The sequence below is a fragment of the Clytia hemisphaerica genome, unplaced genomic scaffold (assembly GCF_902728285.1).
Source record: "Clytia hemisphaerica strain Z4C2 unplaced genomic scaffold, Clytia hemisphaerica genome assembly, whole genome shotgun sequence".
Taxonomy (NCBI): Eukaryota; Metazoa; Cnidaria; class Hydrozoa; order Leptothecata; family Clytiidae; genus Clytia; species Clytia hemisphaerica.
In genome coordinates, this window is record NW_027104238.1 from 556644 (window position 1) to 578788 (window position 22145).

Below are 22145 nucleotides of genomic sequence, written 5' to 3' on the forward strand. Positions count from 1 at the left end.
AGAGATTTGTTTTCAAAAACTTGATTAAGACGTTGTTAAATCAAAATTGTCATTTTGAAAATTTCTAAATTTTCAGTTTGGACTTTGCAATATCGAAAATCTTGAAATATTTCATAAAAATCATAAATTATACATCCATCGGGTCGTAAATTTAAGGGAAAATACAAATATGTTCATAGTTTTTCCCCCTATTACCACTGGGCTTAATAATTTGATTTTAGCTACACCTCCGTTTTGGGGGCCCCAAACCTGCATTTTGACAACCAGGGGTATACTGTAAAAAATTTATCAAATAAATTTATGCCCAAAACTCTCTAAATCATATTTCAAAACTATGGTCAAAATTTTGTATTCATATCTTAAAGATATCTCGAGAAATCGCTAAAATTTCAAACCTCCGTTTTGGGGGCCATTAGAAAAAAGCTACCTATCTTTAAGCGATTGAAAAATATTGTTGAAATTGAAAATTTTGAAAAAGAACTTCCAGGAAATAAAGTAGAGATGTTAAAGGTTTTCATGCAGCAAAAATTTTTGTAAAATCTCTTTTCCTCTAGATTTGAGAGAAGTTTTAAATTTGATCGCCGTTTTGGGGGCCACATACTGTAGGTGATTTCTGCACCTAACACGAGATATTGAGCTTCAAAAAGTGGACAAGATAGCTGTTTCTGACTGAATACACTATTTTCATGGGTCAATATCTAGAGTTAGGTACAGAAAAACTCTAATTTTAATTTTTTGAGAGCTTTCCAAAAATATACAACAGGTCTCTTTTCTAAAGTTAAAATTTTCATTATATTTTGACCCTATGATTTTTGCCTGAGACCGTCATATTTGTCCGATAAACGCACTAAAGTGTCCGAAAAAAAAATTGGCAACCATGTTATTTTGATTCCCCTACCCCTTAGCTTTCCAAAAATGTATAACAATTGCTTTGACTAAAAAAGTCGAACGGCCTCAAAATCTTGAAAAAATTCCCCCTACTACTTTAGGCGTACAAACTTTCGCGAGGATGAAAAGTCACGACATTTACTTTCGCGAATTTAACGGAAAAATACTTTCGCGAATGACCCTTCCTACAATTTGTTAAGACATTTACTTTCGCGAAAAGGGACAAAATTCAAGAAAATCGCGAATATTTCTGCTCGCGAAAGTTTGTACGTCTAAAGTATCCCTAATAACAAAGCGCACAAAAAGGACATTTTTCATCAAATTGCTGTTTCTTGATAAATCACCAAAAAAAAAAAGAAATTAAACAATTCTAAATCCTCCAGGCAATAAATTTAAATCAGAATAAGAGACTATGGTAAATAAGTAGGAAAATTTGATTTGGAAAAACCACTTTTCATGCGATCGACAATTTAGAAGAAGGTTGAGTACTTGTGGGCAAAGAAATTTCTAAAATAAAATAACTAACAGAAAAATAAATTTAATTCAATTATATTCATATTCTAGATGGTCCGCAAATGGAATGAAAGGGGCCATTTATGCTTCATTTTTGACTTGCTTCTTTTGGGAGAGATTGATTTTATCACCAAGACTAAGCGCCATTCCCTGTAATAAAATTGACAGTAAATTATCAACAAATTATGAACAAAGATTACAGTAAGCATTACATTTCACAATTCATATTACCAAACATCAATATAGGGACTAAATTGACGACGGTCCCATTGCAAATGTACAATTCTTGATATGTGTAAGTCATTTTTCTAGCAGAAACACCCGAAAAAATCCGGGATTTGACCCCTCTCTGTTACTAAAATAGAAACACGGAGGTCAAAATCCGGCTTTTCTCGAGTGCAATAAAAAAGCGCAGTAAATGAAAGGCATATGCAGCAACAACGAACGAAAAGAAAACATCAACCATTACCTGACTTTTGGCCCTGATGCGGATATGTCCGATAACCACGGCGTCTGGCCCTCCTTCGATCGGTTTTTCGATACTCAAATTGGCCAGAGCGTCTTCACCGAAAATACTCTTCGCGTAAAGGTTGGCAGCAAGGAAGCCGCACTCTCCTGATATAGCCTAGTAAAAAAAAGTCATGGTCTCAAAACTTTTGAAAAACGAAGCCTCGATCTACAGAGTGAGAAGTAAAAATGGAAACAATCAAAGATTTTGATTTGGTTTAAACTCCTTCTTCAGGGAATATTCACTGGACGTCATCAAAAATTGTCAAAAAGCAAAGTTAAACCAGAAGTGGACACACTAGTCTACCACTTCAGGGAATATTTGAATTGGGAGCCTATTTAAATGACTTGCAAGTTGAGATGGCCAAATTTTTAGTTAAACTTAAAGAAAGAAAAATTCCAATATTAGAGGCTTAATGGTACCCAACTCCCCTCTTCCAGGAAATTAAATGTCGTACCTTTTCGGGAGTCAAGCATTTCATGTTAGTGCAATTGATAATGTGATCCAAATATTCTCTCGTCTCCGTAATGTTGGTATTGACCGAAACCTGTAAAGAAAATAATATTCATTGTACAGTGAGAAGGCTGAAAGGCTGTGGAACTTTTTTCTGGGTCACTCGGTAGATTGTTCGATGTTGTGGCTTTAGATAATATGTAGAGGACTTTTCAGGTACGATTGGAAGTCTGCGATTAGATAAAGGTTAAAATCTAATACATTCTTTTTTCCCAAAAACATTTCCCCTCGAATGGGCCCTCCGTTTTATATCCATACTAGGGGGGGGGGTAATCGGAGAAGAATGTCATGGGGTGTAAAGGAGTATTATTTCCTTTTTCCAGGGGATAGAAGACTGATTTTAGCCTAACTTTTAACGTATAAAAAGGATTTTTCCAAGTTTTTTTTGCAAATTTCCCAGGGGGTATCCACACTTTTCTTTTTGCCTTGAAAAAAAATCGCTCACCCCCCGTGTGGAAATTTAATGCAACAACCCAATGTTACCTTATTTTCCCACTCGAATTCAGCCCACATGGATCGGAACTCGTTATCAGTACAATGAGCAGGAACGATATAATCCATAATATCGATGTGAATATCATTCAAGACGACGCAATTTCGATCTCCGCTTCCTCCGCTCACGTCGTACACAATGTTGCCGAAAATGATACCGTTCTCTGTGGATGAAACTTTCACACTAGCCTGGATAAAAAGAAAGCAAGTATAAGTATACGAGGACTCTCAGATATCTGATAAATGCCTTTTTACTGACCGATTTCGTAGGGAGAAAAGTATGCTATAATTTTCGTTTATATTTAAAGAGTTTGATTCAGCAGATAAAAATTGGCCGCTCAATTCAGTAATAACCACCTCAGATTGTTTACCTATGGCAAAGCAAATGATACGAGTTCATATATTTAACAACAAAGAGAGCTATGAACGTCAGAAAATCAATCATTATTTTGCATGGTTCTTTTTCAGTGCTAATAGATCATACCTTAATATTTGAGAAATCATGTGCAGCCAATGTGACGGGGGAGGGTTTTTCTACCAATTTCAAATCACCTGAAAGAAGAGCAAAAAGGAATAATAAGACCTCTGTCGAAAAGAAGAAAAGCCTTACTTCTTCTACTTCAGAATTTCTAAGCTCTAAAAGAAGGCTAGACATACCAATGGGAGTATTATAGAACAAAGCTTAAAATACCAAAGATAGCTCGTGAAAAGAAAATTGCCCTATGCAAATACGTCACAAATCCTTAGCATAAATGCTTAAATGATCCCTAAATAAATGAATAAATAAGAAAAGCAGTTACCCAGGGTAGCCAGCTCTAACGTGACGTTTTGTAAAGTATCAGCCGTCTGGTTGACGATCAAGACGTCAAGAACGATGTCGTATTGGTTGACGTTAACGTAAGCTTCGGCGTAGATCGGATCCGAAAATCCCGTCAATTGTGAAACCTAGTGTGAAAAAGATATAAAGTGTGAAAAGAATATCGTAAGAATAAAGAAAGGCGTTTGATACTTAATAGATCTCCGTTTTTGACGTTTGAAAATAAGTTGATTAAGAAGACGTCGATTATTATTGGGAACAGGTGACGTGTATTTCTGCGCGACTTATCAGTAACTAATCGGTATTGCTGTAATGGATTATCTCGCCGGGATAAGTGATACAATCTTCGAAAAGCCGAAAGAAAATTCAGTCAATCCTCCAATCAATTTCAGCGGGCTTATAAAAAGATTTTTGAAAGAGTAACGAAAGATTTCTTCGACTAATTTACTCCGATTTTTTTCGCAATAAGCGTTACATATGCAGTACACGTTTAATGAAACATCTCACCCATCCTAAATCCACATTCTCGTCAAAAAAGTTAAGCTACTCGAGTTTCAGTTAATCCATTCAAAGTTTATAATTACTAACGTTATAAGTAACTCTAGCCCTGGGTTTCAACGAATGCTTAGCAACTCCAGGGAAGACCTTGAAATCGGGGTTTGTTACAAGAAAGTGGGTAACATTTCACCTTATTCAACTTTGTGCTGATGGCACTGGATTCATCTTTCTTGGTACCCACTGAACCGATAGCTTGTAACAAACTGACTTCGAATTGATTCTCGGCTACTGACTGGTCAGACTTGGTGAAGAGTTGTAAAAATGAAATGGGATCATCTGCTTGTGATTTGATCACCTCCTTCTTGCTGTCACCTGAATCAAAACAAATGAACGAATAAATGAAAGGATGTGAAAGACAGATATCATATTTCTTTACACGGTAGAGAGTTTGTCTGCTTACATATTTCTTGTGGAAAATGAAAAAAAACGGCTCCGCAAACTTCGTTTTCAGTATTAATGTTAAATTTTTTTTTGAAACGTTTTAATTGCAAAATATCCGGATCCCTTGCCGGGGTGTCTCCGAGCTGAAATTAACGTGGAACGAGCGGGATTTCGAGCCGGGAGCCCATGATTTGGAAAGCCACATCTCTCAAACATCGTTCCGTAGGGGTGTGTTTTTTCGCTATATTTTTATGCAATATGAATGTTATAAACTGGTACCTCCTCCATACTCATGCTTGCGAAAACGAAAGTAAAAAACAGACAGAAAACAAACAGACATACAGACTACGGCTATTAATATATAGATAAACTGGTACCTCCTCCATACTCGACCATCAGTTTGCTCTCTTCTAACATGTTGGCGACGGCTTTGCGACATTCCACGTTGAAAATGACTCGCACGAATTCATTTTTCTCGGCTAACACTTTCGTGCAAACAGCAATACGATCTAAATCAGGGAAAGTGAAAGTATTAGAATAAATCATGCGACTAAAGGCCGGGCTCCACTTTTTCACGAAATGGGCGACAGTTTTTTCTCACCCTTTTTTGCCTGAAGAAAAGATTACGTCATAAAAAAGTTTCGCGCGAACAAAAAAAAGTTGTGGGAAGTTCTACTTTTTTCATCCGTTAAGTCAATTTTGACCAATGGAATTGCTTCATTTTTCAACCGACCAATAACCTTACAAAAACGTCAAAAAGTTTTCGCTCATGTCGCGCGAAAGTGGAGACCGGCCTTAACTCTTTTCGATTTGCTGCGCTATAATCAATGCCTCTTGTTAAAGATTGACAGCCATTGCCACCAGGCATCATCGTCATCGAGCTACCTGATATCGAGGAGTGAAATAATTAAACGTCTTCCGAGGGGCGTGACCGTTAAAAGAAATTACATCAAGAATTCTTTCCATCCAGTTCGTCATCAGTTATTGCTTTCTCAAAAAATCCAAAAACAGTCTGCCTTTTACATTTCCCGTTGATAATATATTATACTGTCCTTTTCAATATATTTTCCTTACAGTTTCATTTGGATGATTGTTAACGTAGAAGCTTTCACGTAAAAACCTTTTCTTCTGACTATCAAAATCAATGGAAATAAAGTGCTCGTAAAAAAACATCATCCAGAGATGAGCCTGGACGGACAATAAGAACAAACGGACATTCTTCTTACCTAGATCGTCATCAGTGATGGCCTTCTCGGGAATTCCACTTTTCCCCAAATGAATGATACTGGCCATAATCAACATGGCTTCTGCAGTGAATTTATTTTGATGGTTTGTGTTGGAGTCCACTTCGTAAAATCGTAATGCGAGTTTGGTTAACGTGCTGGCAATGGCACTCCCAATGAAGAAATCACCTGGTGAAAGCAAAAGACATTGGTGAAACTTAAGACACGAAATCAAGCAATTGATATTTTGATTTCTGATGACACCATTCATTTTTTTAAGATTCTTATTTGTGAGCTCAGGGGCCCCTAATGAGCTTGCTTAGAGATTGCCCTTTATTCCACCATCAAATTACCATTCCACACACATTGGGATTTCTACGAGTCACCAGAGCAGGCACCCAACACTATAAATGTTTTATACACTTTATTGATAGGTTGATAGGTCCTATCGTAAGAAATTTCGGAAGACAAGTTGAAACGTAGGCTACGTCATATCTTCCTTTGTTTCGTTCGAGTGTAAAACTCCTACTCTTCGGAATATGAGCACTGCTCTTGTTTTGAATATTGAAATTCTCCGGATAAATCGCACCATGATCGCACTGAGGTTTTAATAAAACAATAGAGTTTCGAAACCTAAGCCAATCAGCTGTGTTTATCAATTCAAGAAAAGAATAGATTACAAAATTGGAATATAGCCGTAAAAACCACTCGTCAGCAACAATGAGAAAGCGAATCATAGTCAAAAGTGTTAAATTTTCCTGAGAATGACAAACCTTTCATCAAGTAGCTTCTAAGGGGTGGGCGTTGATCTTCTTCACCAGCTGTTGTTTTAGAGACGAGGGCGGATTGTGTGGCGTATGTACCATCAGCAGTGACGACCATGCGTTGAGAGCTTCCTGAAGATGTTTTGTTCTTTTCTTCATCTCCTGCTTCTTCTTCTTTGCCGGCCATTCTTTTCAATTCATCTTCAACCATGGGTAACTCGCCTGGAAATGGAAGAATATAAAACAGATCTTAGAGGTCCTTGGTTGTACACTAAAACCAAAATGGTTCCACGTCGTTCCAAAGTCCCGACGATTCTTGGTATGGTGAAAATCGAATGTTTTCTCCGGCATAATTGGGGAGATTATGTAATTAGGCCCACCTAAAAGAAAGTCTGAAGTAGGATGGAAACTGGAAAAGATTGGATTTTAAATTTAAGAAGATAACTGGAATGGATAAACTTCTCATTTGTTTTCTCAGTGTAAATAATTAACACAAGCTCCTAGATCCTACCATGAGCTGATTACACAAAAAACGTTGTTTCCATCAACGTCCGTCTAACGTTCAAATAACGTTGTGTGAGCGTTGTAAGCCAACTAGTTTTAAAGGGAAAAAGAGACAGATGGATACCCATCATCCACCATCCACCATCATGGAAACAAACTACAAATCCTACCTAGACCAGTTTTAATTTCTTTGATGACGCTGACAATATCACTTGCAGTGGTGCAATGTTCACCGAGAATCCACAATGTGTGTCGATGGATCTTCACATTACGAATGGTGTGGAAGTTCTCCAACAGTTTCTCAAGAATCACACTCTTGAGCGAAGTGAATTTCAAAACGGCTTCACGGACGAATAATAAGACGTCCAGTGCTGCTTGTTCGTTCGAATCACCCAGGAATTCCGTCAACATTGGTACCACGGTAGGTGCGACGTCGGGATATTTCACACAGCATGAGTGCAGTGTACGAACCAGGAGTTGCCGGTAGTTACCAGAATCGTCTTGGTCACCTTCGGTATGAGTCTTGGTGACCTCCTTCTTCAGCACCATGACCACCTGAAAGGATAATTAGATGAGTACTTTAGAAAAAGTGTTAAAAAGATATAATTATTCTTCATACAATTCATTATACAAAACATATATTGATCAAGATATATACCTTATCGGCCCTTTTTACACCGGCCCTTATTGGTGTTATTTTTGGGCTCGTGGCGTAATAAGGGCCGGCGAAAAAAAGGGCCAAGATTTTGCAATTTTAACCTAAAAGCGACGTTAATTTTTTATCATTATTTCTCAATTTAAAGGATTTTAGGTATGATTCGAAGACGAAAAGTATCCATTGTTTTACTCCATATTTAAAACTTTAGTGAAATATTTAATATATTTAAAAATCAGTGATTTTCGATGGAATTTTCAACAGAAAAATGACATTTTAATGTAAATTTTAGTCATTATTTACTAATTTGAAGCATAAGTAGCCTATTTTACAAATTTTGGCGTTATTAACGACCCTAATTGGCGCAAGTTCAAAATTAGGCTGTGGCGTAATAAGGGCCGGCGTAAAAAGGGCCGATAAGGTAGATCAAGCTCAGTGGAGATCATATTTGTGAATTTGGCGATCTTCGGCCAAAAATCTATTTAAGAAGAAGATAATTCACAAATAAAAGAATGAAAAAGCCAGTTTCATCAGCCGTTCTTTATTAAAGAATTCAAGCAAAAGTCAGACAGAAAGTATTCACTATCAACTACAGTACGTAAAATTGTTGCGAGATATTAGAAGGTTGTTAATAGTATCCAAAATGAAGCTGACGTCAAACACAATCAAATCATTTACCTCCTCGATATTACGTAATGTGACCAACTCCATTACTAAGTCGAGCGTCTTCTTTCGGACTTCTAAATCAGTGCTAGACAACACGCGTACGATGTCCATCACCAGATCCTGTGGATGAAAAAAATCATGAGGTTTGTATAATCGTAAAGATTGAAGATGCTTGCGAATGAAAAGACGTTGTATATGCAAGAAGAATAAATGCAAATTAAAGTCCGAAGACAAGTTGCCCTTTCAATCGAAATTTTTATGTGCTTGTTACATGACATTTATTTTTGATTGGTTTGAATTTTTTGACACTAATAAAGCTGAAAATTGTGTATGTTTTGACTGCATTGATACCTGTTTTTTTTTGTTTTGTCCTCGATGTTGTTATAATTTTGTTTGCATTATATACAAGGAATATTGAATGTCTCCAAATATCTTCTCCAGAATTTACGGTTTCGAAAAAGCTTTGAAGAATATATGTTTCTCGAAAATCATCATATCATATTCAAAAATTGAGTCGCAGTAAGGCAAGAAAATCGAATCGAAGAGTGGCTGTATCAGAGAATGTCTTGACCTGTGCGAAAGTGATAACTTCACAATTTAGGAGGGGTTATAATTACTATTTTACCTGTAAGACTTTCTCGTGGGCTGGGTTAGCTTTGAGTTTGATCAATTTGTCCAATACGATCAACTTCACGTTGTTATCGCTCTCCTTGAGGATCAACTCGATGTAGTTGGTGGCTGCAGCCTGCCAAAGGAAATGAAAGATGTAACCTCATGAGGAAGAATGATTCTATATTTGAGGGATTTCAGGTCGAATAACTTGAGAAGAATCGCAAACCTAAAAAAGGATTCTATTCGGAATTTAAGGCACTTTTTTAGTAAGGCAGCGAAAGAAAATCTTTTCAATTACTCAATATTATAAAAGTGATGGGAAAATACTTTGAGAGTCAAACTAATGCTAATGGACGACAAATCTAAATTCAAAGGCTATTGTTTTCTTAGAGTCAAGCGCAGCGCTGTAAAGCATTAAGTAATTACCTTGACAGCGGTAGGGGCTGAGGACAATGTGACCAAGGTTCCTGCAGCCTCATATCTGACAGCGTTGGAGGATGAATTCAATAGGTTGTAAATACACTTGATAAACCGTGCTCTTTCTGATGGGTTGGCAATACACACTTTGTAAATCAACTCCACAATGACCAGTTGTAGGATCTCATTGAAGGAATGAACTTGGTCGATACATGTGCTCAAGTAATCCAAAGCTCTTTCCTAAGAATATTTAAAAAGTTAGTATAGATACATCTTCGTCTTGGCAGTGAAGCCCCCTACTTCAAAGAAAATATTGTTTGGTAAAATTTGAGAAGCTTTGCCTTTAAAAGGAAGAAATTTTGGCGAGGATTGAGGCGGATGACAGATAAAATAAATTTTAGTTTGAACTTAATTTCACAGGACTTTGGTTAGATCCACCAGATCTGCTAATTTTTTCTCTGCGCCAAAAAGTTATTTTAAAGACTCTACTGTTAAAAGACTTTACTTTTCAACCAATAAGATTTCATCATTTTCAGGATCACTACTGTGATCTTGTTAAAAGTTAGCCTACTTAGATTCTTTACAAAGGGGGATTTAAATTTGTATACAATTTCAAGGTGTGGCCTCACTCACCTGGTCAACATGAATCAACATCATGAAAGCATTTCGTTTGCATGAAGCATCTTGTTCTTTCTCAAGGAAATCATAAACCAACTCTGGTGCGTCAGGAATCAGAAAATCAAAGTTCCTAAAAAGAAAATATTAAAAGAGTATAAAATTCTCATTAGTTATCTTGCAGTTTTTATTTGTGCGCAGAATACAAGCACAAAAAAGAAAGGCCTATTCTTGCATTATCGACTACACAAAAATCAAAACTTGTAAAGAAATCTCATATTAGCGCTCTTTTTAAGAAATAAGTCTAAGTATAACTCTTGGATGTAAGATCTAGCCGACATTCTGACTAAAAGATACTAAAACATCTTATTCGAGCATATTTTTCCATTGTCTTTGTTCTTTTACTTCAAGAACACTCGCATATCCCAGAAATTACAATATGAGCGTAAATCAAAAGGTGAGTGAATACCTCAGTTTAAAAGGTGCATGGAAATAAAAAGTACAGAATTCAATTGAATTAGGGTAAAGACAAACTCAGCCAAAACCCACCTATCTTCCTTACAAGATATCATGCTCCTACAATCATTCATGTTCAATACACCTTTTTGACCGTAGTCGCGCGGTCAGGCGTGTGCCACTTAATTATTTAATTATCCCCCTAAACTCGATCCAATCCATTTTGACACATTTATCTATTGTCTTAATAGGTACGAAAAAAGGACTGGGAAGGTTTTAGTGGGATAAAGCGGACAAAAAAATGCCTGCACGGTAATTGGCGGCTACGGTCGAAAAGGTGTATTTAACTTGAGAAAATCATTTTTAACTCATGTTTAACCCATTCTCGAGGTTGGGAATGTTGCCGTAACGCTGCTCATTTGGCAGCTTGTAAATAATTTTGCATGGTTTTATTCGCAGGCGTGGCCTCTCACAAAAGCATCAAAATCAAAATACTTTTTTCAAATTTTAAACAAAATAAGTGAACCAACCGGAAAATGGTGAAGATAGCCATGACAGCGTTTCTTCGAACATAAGAATGACGATGCTCCAGACATGAGCGAATTGTTGGCATCAGTGGTTCAAGAAGCTCTGGTTCCTGTGAATTTCAAATGTTGTATCATGAATATAAAATTTGTAGAGAATAAAGCCTGTAAGGTATGATTGTTTCAAATTATCAAAAGACCAAAGATCAATTAATCACTGATTGATGTTTTGTTACACTCTTGTGTTCTAAGGTATCCAAACATCGTAAAGTTCTAAAGGAGGGGGTACTAGGCCAAGATGGGTTACGGGGATGCTCCGCTGGATAGGGTACCTATTTTAACCTCCACGAGTCCCAGGTAGGGTCGCAAAAACACCAAAATAGAAAAATCAGTCCCTCGTAGGGTGCCTATTTTTGGAAAATTTGGAGAAAAAGTAGAAAATTTGAGAACATTTTGGAATTTCAGTCCCATTCAGGGTCACTTTTTTTGGTCCATTTTTCGAACCTCAGCGGAGCACCCCCGTCGGTCGACAAGGGTAGTACCCCCCCCCCCGGGGGAACTATTAAGTGTAAAGTCTATTAGGAGACAAAAGTTTTTTGTTTTATTTTCACTTTCTGATCAAAAGCTTTCTGTGTATAGCCATTAAATGTCATTTAATGAAAATCCATTTCTTACTTTAAGTTTGCACAAGAATCTGAGTGTTGATCCTCGAATGAACTCATTGGGATGTTCCAAATCACGACGATAGGCATCACACACCAAAATCATTTCATGCAGTAATTTACCATCAGCTCCAGTCTTTGGGACAATTTCCCAGAAGATGAGTAATAACTTTTTGATTTGGTGGTCTTGCATGGGTAGAATGAACCGAATTATTGTCATCAGTAGTGAAGGCATTTTTTCACCATTCAAAATTTGGTACATGACTTTCTTAAGAGCAACAGTTCGGACTTTGACATCTCCATTCTCTATAAAGCAAGGTTGATGTGTGAGGTTTTGTATTTAATTGTAAGAAAATTTTAAGTTTAGAAAAAAAAACAAGCAACTGTCTGTGAGCAAAATTGTGAAGCAACTAAAATCAAAGATCAATTAAGCGTAAACAGCATGAACCAGCTACTTCGAAGCGACAAAATTGATGAACAAATTGAAGACCAAAGAAAGCTATCGATAGACGCAAATATAAAATGAAAATAGAGAAGATTAATTTGAAGACTCAACCAACCTACGTCTCTAGTGTTGGAAAAGAATCTAGAGTTATGCGCTCAATCAAAGTTGCATTCATTACAGTCATTCATATCAAATACACATACTCAGCAGAAAAGGGCAAAAAACGTTGAAAAACGCTGAGTCAGCAAAATTTCAAACTCAAATATCTCATGATCTAGCCTAGGAAACTCTATAAATGACCCCTCTAATCGATAGTACACTTCGAGACGCATCTGTTAAAACTGATATCTTTCGCTGGAAATTCTCTCAAAAATGCTGACGTCAGCATAAAATATTGCATTTTTGAAGACGTATCAGCCAATTCCGGGAGACTAAGTCCGTCAAATATGACAAATGACCCCATTTTGGAGATCTACTCTTCAAGCTCTATCTGATGGCACAATCAGTTTTAGCTAAATGAGAACTTCAAAAATCGACTTTTTAAGGACCCCAGGCTAAAATGACCCTACCCCCTTCAAGCCCCCGTTAAAAATTTTCCCCAGCTTTGCCAGCTTGGCAAAAACCGGTTTTGGGGTCCCAAAGGACAATATAATGAGAAAATAAAATAAAAACCCATATTTACTACTTGTAAGGGTTGATGCAGAAAAGCCCTTTTCGCCGCCGGACTATAAATAAAAAAAAATTCGATCGAATATTCGATTGTGTTTGATTGGTATTATTATTATTGAGTTTTGGTAATGTCGATTAGTTCGATTGCGATTGTAATTAAATTATCCCACTCTCTTAGAGCTTTAGTGCGGGCGACGGCCAATGTAATAGGCAATCGGAAAATCAGATAATGGATGAGCGTATAAGTACAGCACGGGATGAGAGCAATGAAAGCGAGTAAATGTAATTGAATAAATTGAACATAATCGAATACAATTGAATGTAATCGAAGCAAATGAACAGCAAATCCTTGGATTCAATTACGGTTCCATTGTGTTGGACAATCAAATTAAAATTATTCAATTGCGTTCGATTGTGTTCAATTAATTTGCGAAAGCATCTAGCGAGGACCTTTTTTTAAACATCTGTTTCCCCAGACATAAAGCTTTCCAAAACCTTATTTTTAGAAATTAAGATCTCTTTTTCCTCAAAAACCAAAGTTTTATTAATCTTAAACTGTCCTCCCTAGAAAATTTGATATTTTTCTACAAATTCCCGAGTTAGAATTTTGATCTGTTTTTCCAATTTATTTGATCTGTTTCCCTCCCTTAGAATCCTATAAATCTTTTTCTGTTTTCCCGCGCTTGTTTGTGATTGATATCTGTTTTTCCTTAGAAAATTCACTTTTTGAAAACATCTATTTACCAATTTATTATGCCATCTACCAGAAATTTTGATCTGTTTTGAAATAATGAAGTCATCAGCTGGAGCGGGGAAACAAATGATTGTAAGAAAATCATCCTTCCTAAAAATTCTGATCCGTTTCCCAATTTTTCGGGTAAAAGCTACCGTGAAGTCGGGTAACTTGCATCAGAGGAGGGAAACTTGCATAGCCATCAAATGACTGACCAATCAAAGCAGCAAAATTCCAAAAGAAATGAACTATGCAGCTCCACTCACAGCTCTACTCTACCATTTTTTTTGAAAATTAGGCTTCGTCAGTCACATTTTGGCCATTATATATAATATAATTACTATTTTGCACCATTGTGCCATAAATCAGAAAAAACTTATGAGCCAATCTCAAGAAAAGCTGGTAACAGACGGACAGACAAATGGACAAAGGTTAATTTATGGGACCTCCAGTACCTCCGGGTATTAAAAAATACACGATTTCTCTTTCGCACCGAGTAGGCTTTTAAATTGAAATATGAAAAAAATCTGTAGTGAAACACGCGCGAATGTGAGCGTTTGACGTCACTCGCGTTTGACGTCACTCGCGACTTTTTCGCCTTTCCATCCGCCATATTGAATTGTATGCAAAAATTATGGTGGCCGAATTGCCGTGGTGAAATTCTCTTAGAAAGTATGCAAAACATATGCAAAAAGAAAGTATTAATATAAAACGTAAATGCATAATTGTCATTATATATATTAAAGTGTATATAATCTTGTAGAAGAAAGATTAAATTTGCTTCTTTTGATAACTTGAAATAATCAAATTCACTCATCTCTTAGAACAAGCACTTCAAAAAACCATAACATAGACACTCAAGTTGAAAAATCACCTGCCAAGGTACAAAAATAATCCTTATTTGGCTGACGGTACAAATTATTCTCCTGGGAATAGAACAGCCAAAGGATCAAATCAAAACATTGATCTGAACCCGCTGAATGTGTGACGTCATAATTACTGCTTTCAATTTACGTGTTTTGAAAGTTTGATGTGTGTATATACTCTGTCTTGGTGGAATTTTTTAATGGCATGAAAACAGAATATGCAATGTCTTTAAGAACAAATTTCTAAAAGGCTTTTGTTGTTCTGTAAATATTTCTTTTTGGATTAAGAAATTCCATCTTTTATTGTTCTAATGATTATAATATTTCTTTATAAGATGCTTTGTTGTCTTTTTAGTCTTTGAGTAAACTTGCATATGTTTTGCATATTGTCCAACTAAATCCAACCACGGCTTTTTCGTTCCTGTATTTTTGCATACTGTACAATTCAAGATGACGGATGGAAAGGCAAAAAGGTCTACTTGGGAGTTTTTGTTCTTTTTGTAACCCTTAGGCAAGGCCAATGTAATTTGTTGTTTTACTGGCCAAGCTACCCAAAAAAAGAAGGTGGGTCGGTCAAAGAAAAAATTAAAATAAAAGTAGAATTTCACCAATAAAATCTTCTAAAAAAGGCAACACAAAAAATAGTCTCACAATTTTGCTTTGCTTGCAGCCTGCAAATCAAGCCACTTCTCTACTCTTATACAATAATCTTAGCCAGTGTAAAGGGATGATCAGATGGTTAAGCTATCTAATTATTCTATAAGGTTTTATTTATCCATCCTAAAGCCTGTACAAAATTGCTCAAATATGGCAACAAACAACCAAGAGGCTGCAACCTAGGTACCAAGTGCCAAAGCTTCCACCCGAGGATGTGCTCATCATCTATTACAAGAGGGGAATGCTTTAATCTTGACTGCAAATTCACGCATGTTAAGGGAACCAAACGACATCAGAAAAAGCAAAACAATCATAATGATGAACCTCAGGATTTTCTCGCAATCCTGGACAACTTTCGCACAGAAATAATCTCTCTTGTGAACAATTGTTTCAGCAACCAAAACCAACAAATACAATTCAGGAACCACGATTTGTCACATCAACCTCAACAAACATTCAATCGTCAACATCCCCTACATCATCTACCACCCCAGCACCCAACAATGGAGCCAACATTTCCAAGGAATCTACTGGGACAGTGACTGCCCTTACTGATGCTGACCCGAAAACCAAAACTACTTCTAAACCTACACTGAATATGTTTTCGCTTGTCAATATACAAGGACTTTGCCCACAAACAAAACCTTTATCTGTACCCTACCTCAAAGATCTTACAAACAGCTCAAAACAACTGTTTTTAGGCTTAACCGAAACCTGGTTAACGGACAATCACAAAAAAAGGAGAACTTGAGATTGAAAATTACACTTTTTTTAAGAAAAACAGAGACAGAGTAAAATCGAAATATGGCAGAGCAAGCGGAGGCGTTGCATTTTATGTGCGTAATGACATTGCACCATTCTTCGAGCCCATTTTCGAATTCTCGAATGGAGTAAGTGAAGCATTGATGCTTTTATCAAAAAAATTTAATATTCTTCTCTGTGTTATCTACAGACAACCCAACAATCCAGACCACAAATCTGAAGCACCTGAATTACAAGAACTCCTTTCTGCAATGATAGCAAAAATTGATAGTATTACTGATTGTACACCTGACACATACATCCTTGGGGATTTTAACATACCACACACACCTCTTAATGACGAGACTTCAACCCCAACACAAAATTGAAATAAACAGCTTCTGGACGTTTTAAATGTTTTTAAAGCAGACTTGCACATTAATCAAATGATACACAAATCAACACACAGTGATGGTAATATTTTAGACTTTTTATTCACAAACAACACAGACACTATATTTAACTACACATGCTCACCTACTATCTATTCAGATCATCTTGTTGTAGATGTTACAACACATTTGAATTTCGATAATCAATTCGGAGAAACTGAAGAACGTAACTTAATAAGCAAATTTGACCTCTACAACTTCCAAAGTGATAAAATTGACTGGGAAATTATTAACAAAGAATTAACAGACATTAATTGGTCTCAAGAGCTGGACACAAATCTATATGACCCAAATCGTCAATATCCCAACTTCCTTGAAAAATGTCTTCTGATTGTGAAAAAGCATTTGCCAAAGAGAAAACCTCCAAAAAAATTTTCAAAGATTCCAAGAGATGGTCGTATTCTTATGAGAAAACGTAAAAGACTCTCCAAAAAGAATTTCAAAACCAATAAAACAAATCAGAAACTAATTGACATTGAACTGATGCTACAGCAATCCCACAAAAATGAACGTGATAAAGCAGAGCTGGATGCCTCACTGAAAATCAAAAGCAATCCTAAATACTTCTACTCCTATGCAAAAAGATTCTCAAAAACTAAACCTAAAGTTGGCCCACTGAAAAATCCAACCACCAACCAATTAACATCTGACTCGCAAGAGATGGCAAACATCTTACAAAGGCACTACTGTTCAGTATTTACCACTCCAAAACAGTTTTCTGAATTCAAATGAGACAAAAGACTCCTCGACCCTTGAGAACATTACTTTCACAGAAGATGATTTCATCCAACAAATTGACACTATTCCAGCATAGAGGTATAAAGAAAGACAGGAGATGAATTTGTCGGTAATTGGTCGTTAAAGTCTTTTGATTTCTTTTATGTAATAAATCAAAAGAAATTCTAGGCTCGCCCGATGAAATACGACTTTTTAGTAGAACTCAAATTTGCTCTGAATATTCTTACTATCAGCATCGAGGATTTCTAGCCTTCTAATATACGAGAATAAAATAAAATTTAGCTCCACGAAATGATTTTGCGTTCAATTTTGTCATCAATCTGCATCAATTAAATTTTTTTTTGAAAAAGATATTTTCTCCAGCCAGAAAATAAAAAGTTCTTTATATATAAGCACACACAATTTCAGATCCAATTTGTAGACAAAAAGTCGCTGGAGAATTTTGGAGGAAAGTATCAAGCAATAGAGTTCACCTTAAAGAAAACATTGATCGAAAAATCTTGTCATTTGATGAAGGATTGCAAAGTTTACAGGCCTTTTTTTAATCCAAATATTTTCTTACACCAATGTGAGAAACAATGAATCTCGTCTCATCTTATTTCCAACACTTAAGTTAGCCAATAAGATTTCACCTATCAACAAAAGAGCTCATTAAAAATGCACGATATATGAGATTATGAGCATGCATACCTCGTAATTTTTTTAATCGTAGGGCGAGCATGGTTACAATAGCATACTTCTCCTGTTTCTTTATACCTCCATAATTCCAGCCAACTCGTCAGCTGGACCAGATGGCTTGCCAGCAAAGTTTTTCAAAATGTGCAAGAAATCACTTTCTAAGCCACTTAAGATGATATGGCAAAACAACTTTGACAAAGGAATCACACCTGAAATTCTCAAAACAAGCCACATTACACCAATCTTCAAGAAAGGAGATCAAGGTTTACCAGAGAATTATCGACCTGTTGCCCTGACATCAATTACCACTAAAATATTTGAGAAAATAGTCAGAGAGAAATTGCAAACCCACCTTGAAGAAAATAACCTATACAATCCAACACAACACGGTTTCAGACCAGGGCGAGTCAACTATTGGCTCATGTAGAAAGACTGATATCTCACCTACAAAACAATGAAAATGTTGATGTAATCTACCTTGACTTCAGCAAGGCCTTTGACAAGGTGGACCATCAAATCTTGCTACATAAGCTAAAAATCAATGGAATCAAAGGACAACTATTGAACTGGATACAATCCTTCCTTACTGAGAGATACCAAAAAGTTTCCATAAACACGTTCCTGTCAGATGAAGCGAAAGTTACAAGCGGAGTTCCACAAGGCCCCTCTTGTTTCTGGTAATGATTAGTGACATAAACGAAAAGATTAAACATTCCGTCCTCTCATCTTTTACTGACGACACAAGACTTATGAAGGCAATATCTTGTGCTGCAGATGTGAGTCTGCTTCAAGATGATCTATAGACATTGTCTATGACTGGACATCTATCAACAATATGGAGCTCAATGGAAAAAAGTTTGAACACATTGCATACGGAAAAAATGAACAACTGAAAGTACACTCAGTCTACAAATCAGATGTACAGCAGCCAATCGAAATAAAAAGTGCAGTGAAAGACCTGGGTATCCTACTCTCAAACAACCTGTCATATAAAATGCACATTCAAACGATCACTGACAGGGTCAAGGGTATAAGTGCCTAGATATACAGAACCTTCAAGTCCAGAGATAAATCAGTAATGATCACTCTTTGGAAGACATTGGTACTTCAACATCTGGAATACTGCTCCCAGCTATGGTCTCCTACAAAGCGATCCCTAATGCAAGAACTGGAGTATCTGCAAAAATCCTTTATAAAAGGGATCCAACTTCCACCCAATTTGAATTATTGGGAGAACCTCAAACACCTCAATATGTACAGTCTCGAGAGAAGACGCGAAAGATACCAAATTATATATACATGGTGTATAATCGAACAACTGGTGCCAAATTTTAACTATGGTGAACACAAGTGTTTCCAACGAAGCCATATTGTGGTTTGTACAGAAATTTCGCCCGCTCAAATCAAAACAATAAAATGGTCAAACTCACTAAAGCAAATCATTGCCGCCACGGCATTTCCCTGGATAAAAATTCTGGTCACGTGACCATCCGTGATTTTAGACCAATGAAAACGCTTTATTTCCCCGGATTAAAGTTGTGTCTACACTGACACGCGGGAACTAGCTAGAAAAAGAGAGAAAAAACCGGGGGTCAAATTAAATGTTTCTCCCTTCTTTTTGCAAACATAAAAGACTTTAAGAGCCCATTTATTTAAGAAAGGGGTGTTATATCATAAATAAATTATGTAAGTAAGTGATATTTTAAGTAATATATAAGTTCATTAACAATTTTATTTTGAAGTTTGTTTTTAAAAACAAAACCCCCGTGCTAGATGATAATTTCATTTTCTTAACTTATGGACCCATTTGGAAGTATTTGTAATACAGATTATTTGGTAGTGTAGTTGCAGCCTATACAAGAATTGGAATCTAAAGTCTGAAGTCGTAACTCCTTGCCAGTCACCCCAGACACCGACTTTAGATTGGTTTGGAAATCGTTTTATTTTTAAATGTAATCTTCACTTTAGATGAATACTTTTATTTATTTGGATTCATGAAAGGTTCAAGGTTTGTTTACTTTTTATTTCAAATTATTTCATTGATTTATTGAGCTGCAAAATTATTGAGCGTGGGCTTGGCCACCATTTTGAATTTCGATTTTTTTCTCTCCTGTACTCGGCAATTTAGAGGTTGTTTGTAATACGCGATTTGGCTTACGCGTAACACTTGTGTGAAGGGGAAGGCGGTATTTATTCATATACAAACCAACGTCTGGGAAGAAAATGCCACCTCAAACCAGTGAATACAACGAACAAGAACATTTGGAAGAGCTGCCTTTCAGACACCGGCCCAACAGTTAGTCACACTAAGAAATCTAGCTTTCAGAAAAAACAACATCAGTCATCTACAGGATGTATTTGCACAACAAGGATGAGAGTTACCTGAATCAAGTTCGCAAGACAATTATGGTAATCAAAACTTGAAAGTTTGAAACAAAATAAAACGTGCAGCAGCCAAATTATCAACCAACCAAATTTTGTCATTCAATTCCCGAGACAGCGCTTCGATTTTTAAGGCCTTGTTTATACGCTAAAGTAAAAATAATTTCGAACATGTAAATGGGTCATTGTTTGAGGTCCGGCAAAATTTCTGGGAAATAGCCTATCCGGCGGTGCGCGGATCTAGGTGGGTTCTGCCTCCCCCGTAGATCTTTTTCTTGTGAAGTTGATCTTCAAATTAGTTTTCAAGGTTGGCTTGGCTCAAACTTTTTCATCTATGGCTCAAATTTTAGGCAATTTCTCAAAGTTTTTGAAAATGTTAATTTCATTAAAAAGTGCCGGTTTATTTTTTCATGAATCTCTTTAGAAGTTTTGCGGTGCATATTTTTGCTCGAGAGTCAAGTAAACGATATAGCACTTTCGCAGCATTAATCTTTGGTATGCATTTTGGCGGGACGCTAGTGTGACTAACTGTTTTGGCGGGACGCTAGTGTGACTAACTGCCCAAGACTATTCAATGTGTTACCAAGAAAAATACGTGACATGACCAAATGTTCCAAAAATTCCTTCAAAAAACAACTTGATCAATTTAATTTCTCCAAGATGCCAGTCTGCCGGATATCTCCGGCATAGATTTGAGGTTTGAGATCTGCTGCCTTCAACTTTTCCCAGTTAAGTTGGCGCAGCTCCAGCGTAACATTTCCCTCCTTTCCAGACTGGCCAAGATGTTCCCGACAAGCCACTGCTCCTTGCCTATCTCCCTTTTACAGGATGGCTGACTCGAATTCAATTGTTGAAATGGTCAAACACCGGACCCCACGGGTTAAGTGAGCAGAGAATTTGCTGAAACACATCAAAGGTAATCAAAGGTATTCAGGTTCCCAGTATGAAGTATGTCAAAATTGTAAAAACTTTGAAGAGAAAAGACAATGATATTACTTGCCAAAAATACAAATGCATAAAAATGCACTTACCCAAATCAGCTTTCAGTTGGTTCTCTGAAGAGCTTTCACTTTCAGATGGATGGTTGATGAGCGTATAGCAAGGGAGTTCACTGATAGAACTCATTTTGAAAGGCGACGCTTGAGATTTGTGTTTGAACTTTTGGCGAAACTCTTCTTCGTGTCCTCTTTTTCTCGATCACTACTCGGGCTACCATTTTGTTGACGTGCTAGATCATGTGACTTCAAAAGAAAGAAAACCCGAGTTTTTACACCGTGTTTCCGATGAGTTACTCGTTTTTTTACTCCTTTTTGTTATTCCAGCTCCGAATGCAGGGACTGATTCTCACTTTGTTTATAATACACAGGTTGCATATCAATGCAGTCAAAACAAGATTACTCTAACTAGCCGTATTGTATAAGGGTTGCGAAGCGATCCAGACTTCACCTCAATTCGCAAGTTGCTAGCAAAATAAGAGACACTCTAAAAAGCCGCTATAATAGAGACCGGGTCGTAAGAGCCTTAATAGTGAGGTCAAGCATACAAGGATAATCACGACGACGGACGAAAAATGTATAAGGCTAGTGAAAATACGAAATTTGATTGGTTGAAACTCACTAGCCTGTTAAATTTTCGTTCGTCGTCGTGATTTTACCGATTTACTTAACCTCACTAATGCCCCAAACACACCACATAATCCACGGCGGCACAACACCCGCCGCCTCCCACCACGCATCGCTCTTTTTTTTGTCCTTCTAGTTATTCTAATATAAATGGTGCCTTAATAAAATCGAACGATATTAGTCGAACGATCGAACATTTTTATTCGAATCACGAATCGCCCTGTCGAAATCATCAAAACATAAAAATAAAACAAAAACAAAAATGTACAAAGATGGCGTTTGGTTCGTTGGTTCTTGGGCAGTTTTGATTTATTTCTTGACAAATTCGATAAATTTGATTACCTCCATACTTCTTTATCATAGATTATCCACTTGGTTTTGCAAGGTAAGTTTT

The 22145-nt window shown here is 36.6% G+C and overlaps 1 protein-coding gene across 1 annotated transcript; it reads right to left on the bottom strand.

Moving 5' to 3' along the window:
* Positions 1–1198: 1198 nt before the first annotated feature.
* Positions 1199–21390, bottom strand: LOC136816112 (coatomer subunit beta-like). The gene is made up of 18 exons (XM_067072551.1): positions 21161–21390; positions 11782–12074; positions 11113–11219; positions 10145–10259; positions 9521–9751; positions 9108–9227; positions 8495–8602; positions 7332–7716; positions 6667–6879; positions 5897–6082; positions 5048–5179; positions 4420–4601; positions 3715–3859; positions 3399–3466; positions 2906–3103; positions 2367–2456; positions 1871–2026; positions 1199–1551 (listed from the first exon to the last, which is right to left on the bottom strand). The coding sequence occupies exons 1-18, from the start codon at positions 21252–21254 to the stop codon at positions 1483–1485; spliced, it is 2892 nt and encodes a 963-aa protein (XP_066928652.1). The 5' UTR covers positions 21255–21390; the 3' UTR covers positions 1199–1482.
* Between the last annotated feature and the right edge of the window lie 755 nt (positions 21391–22145).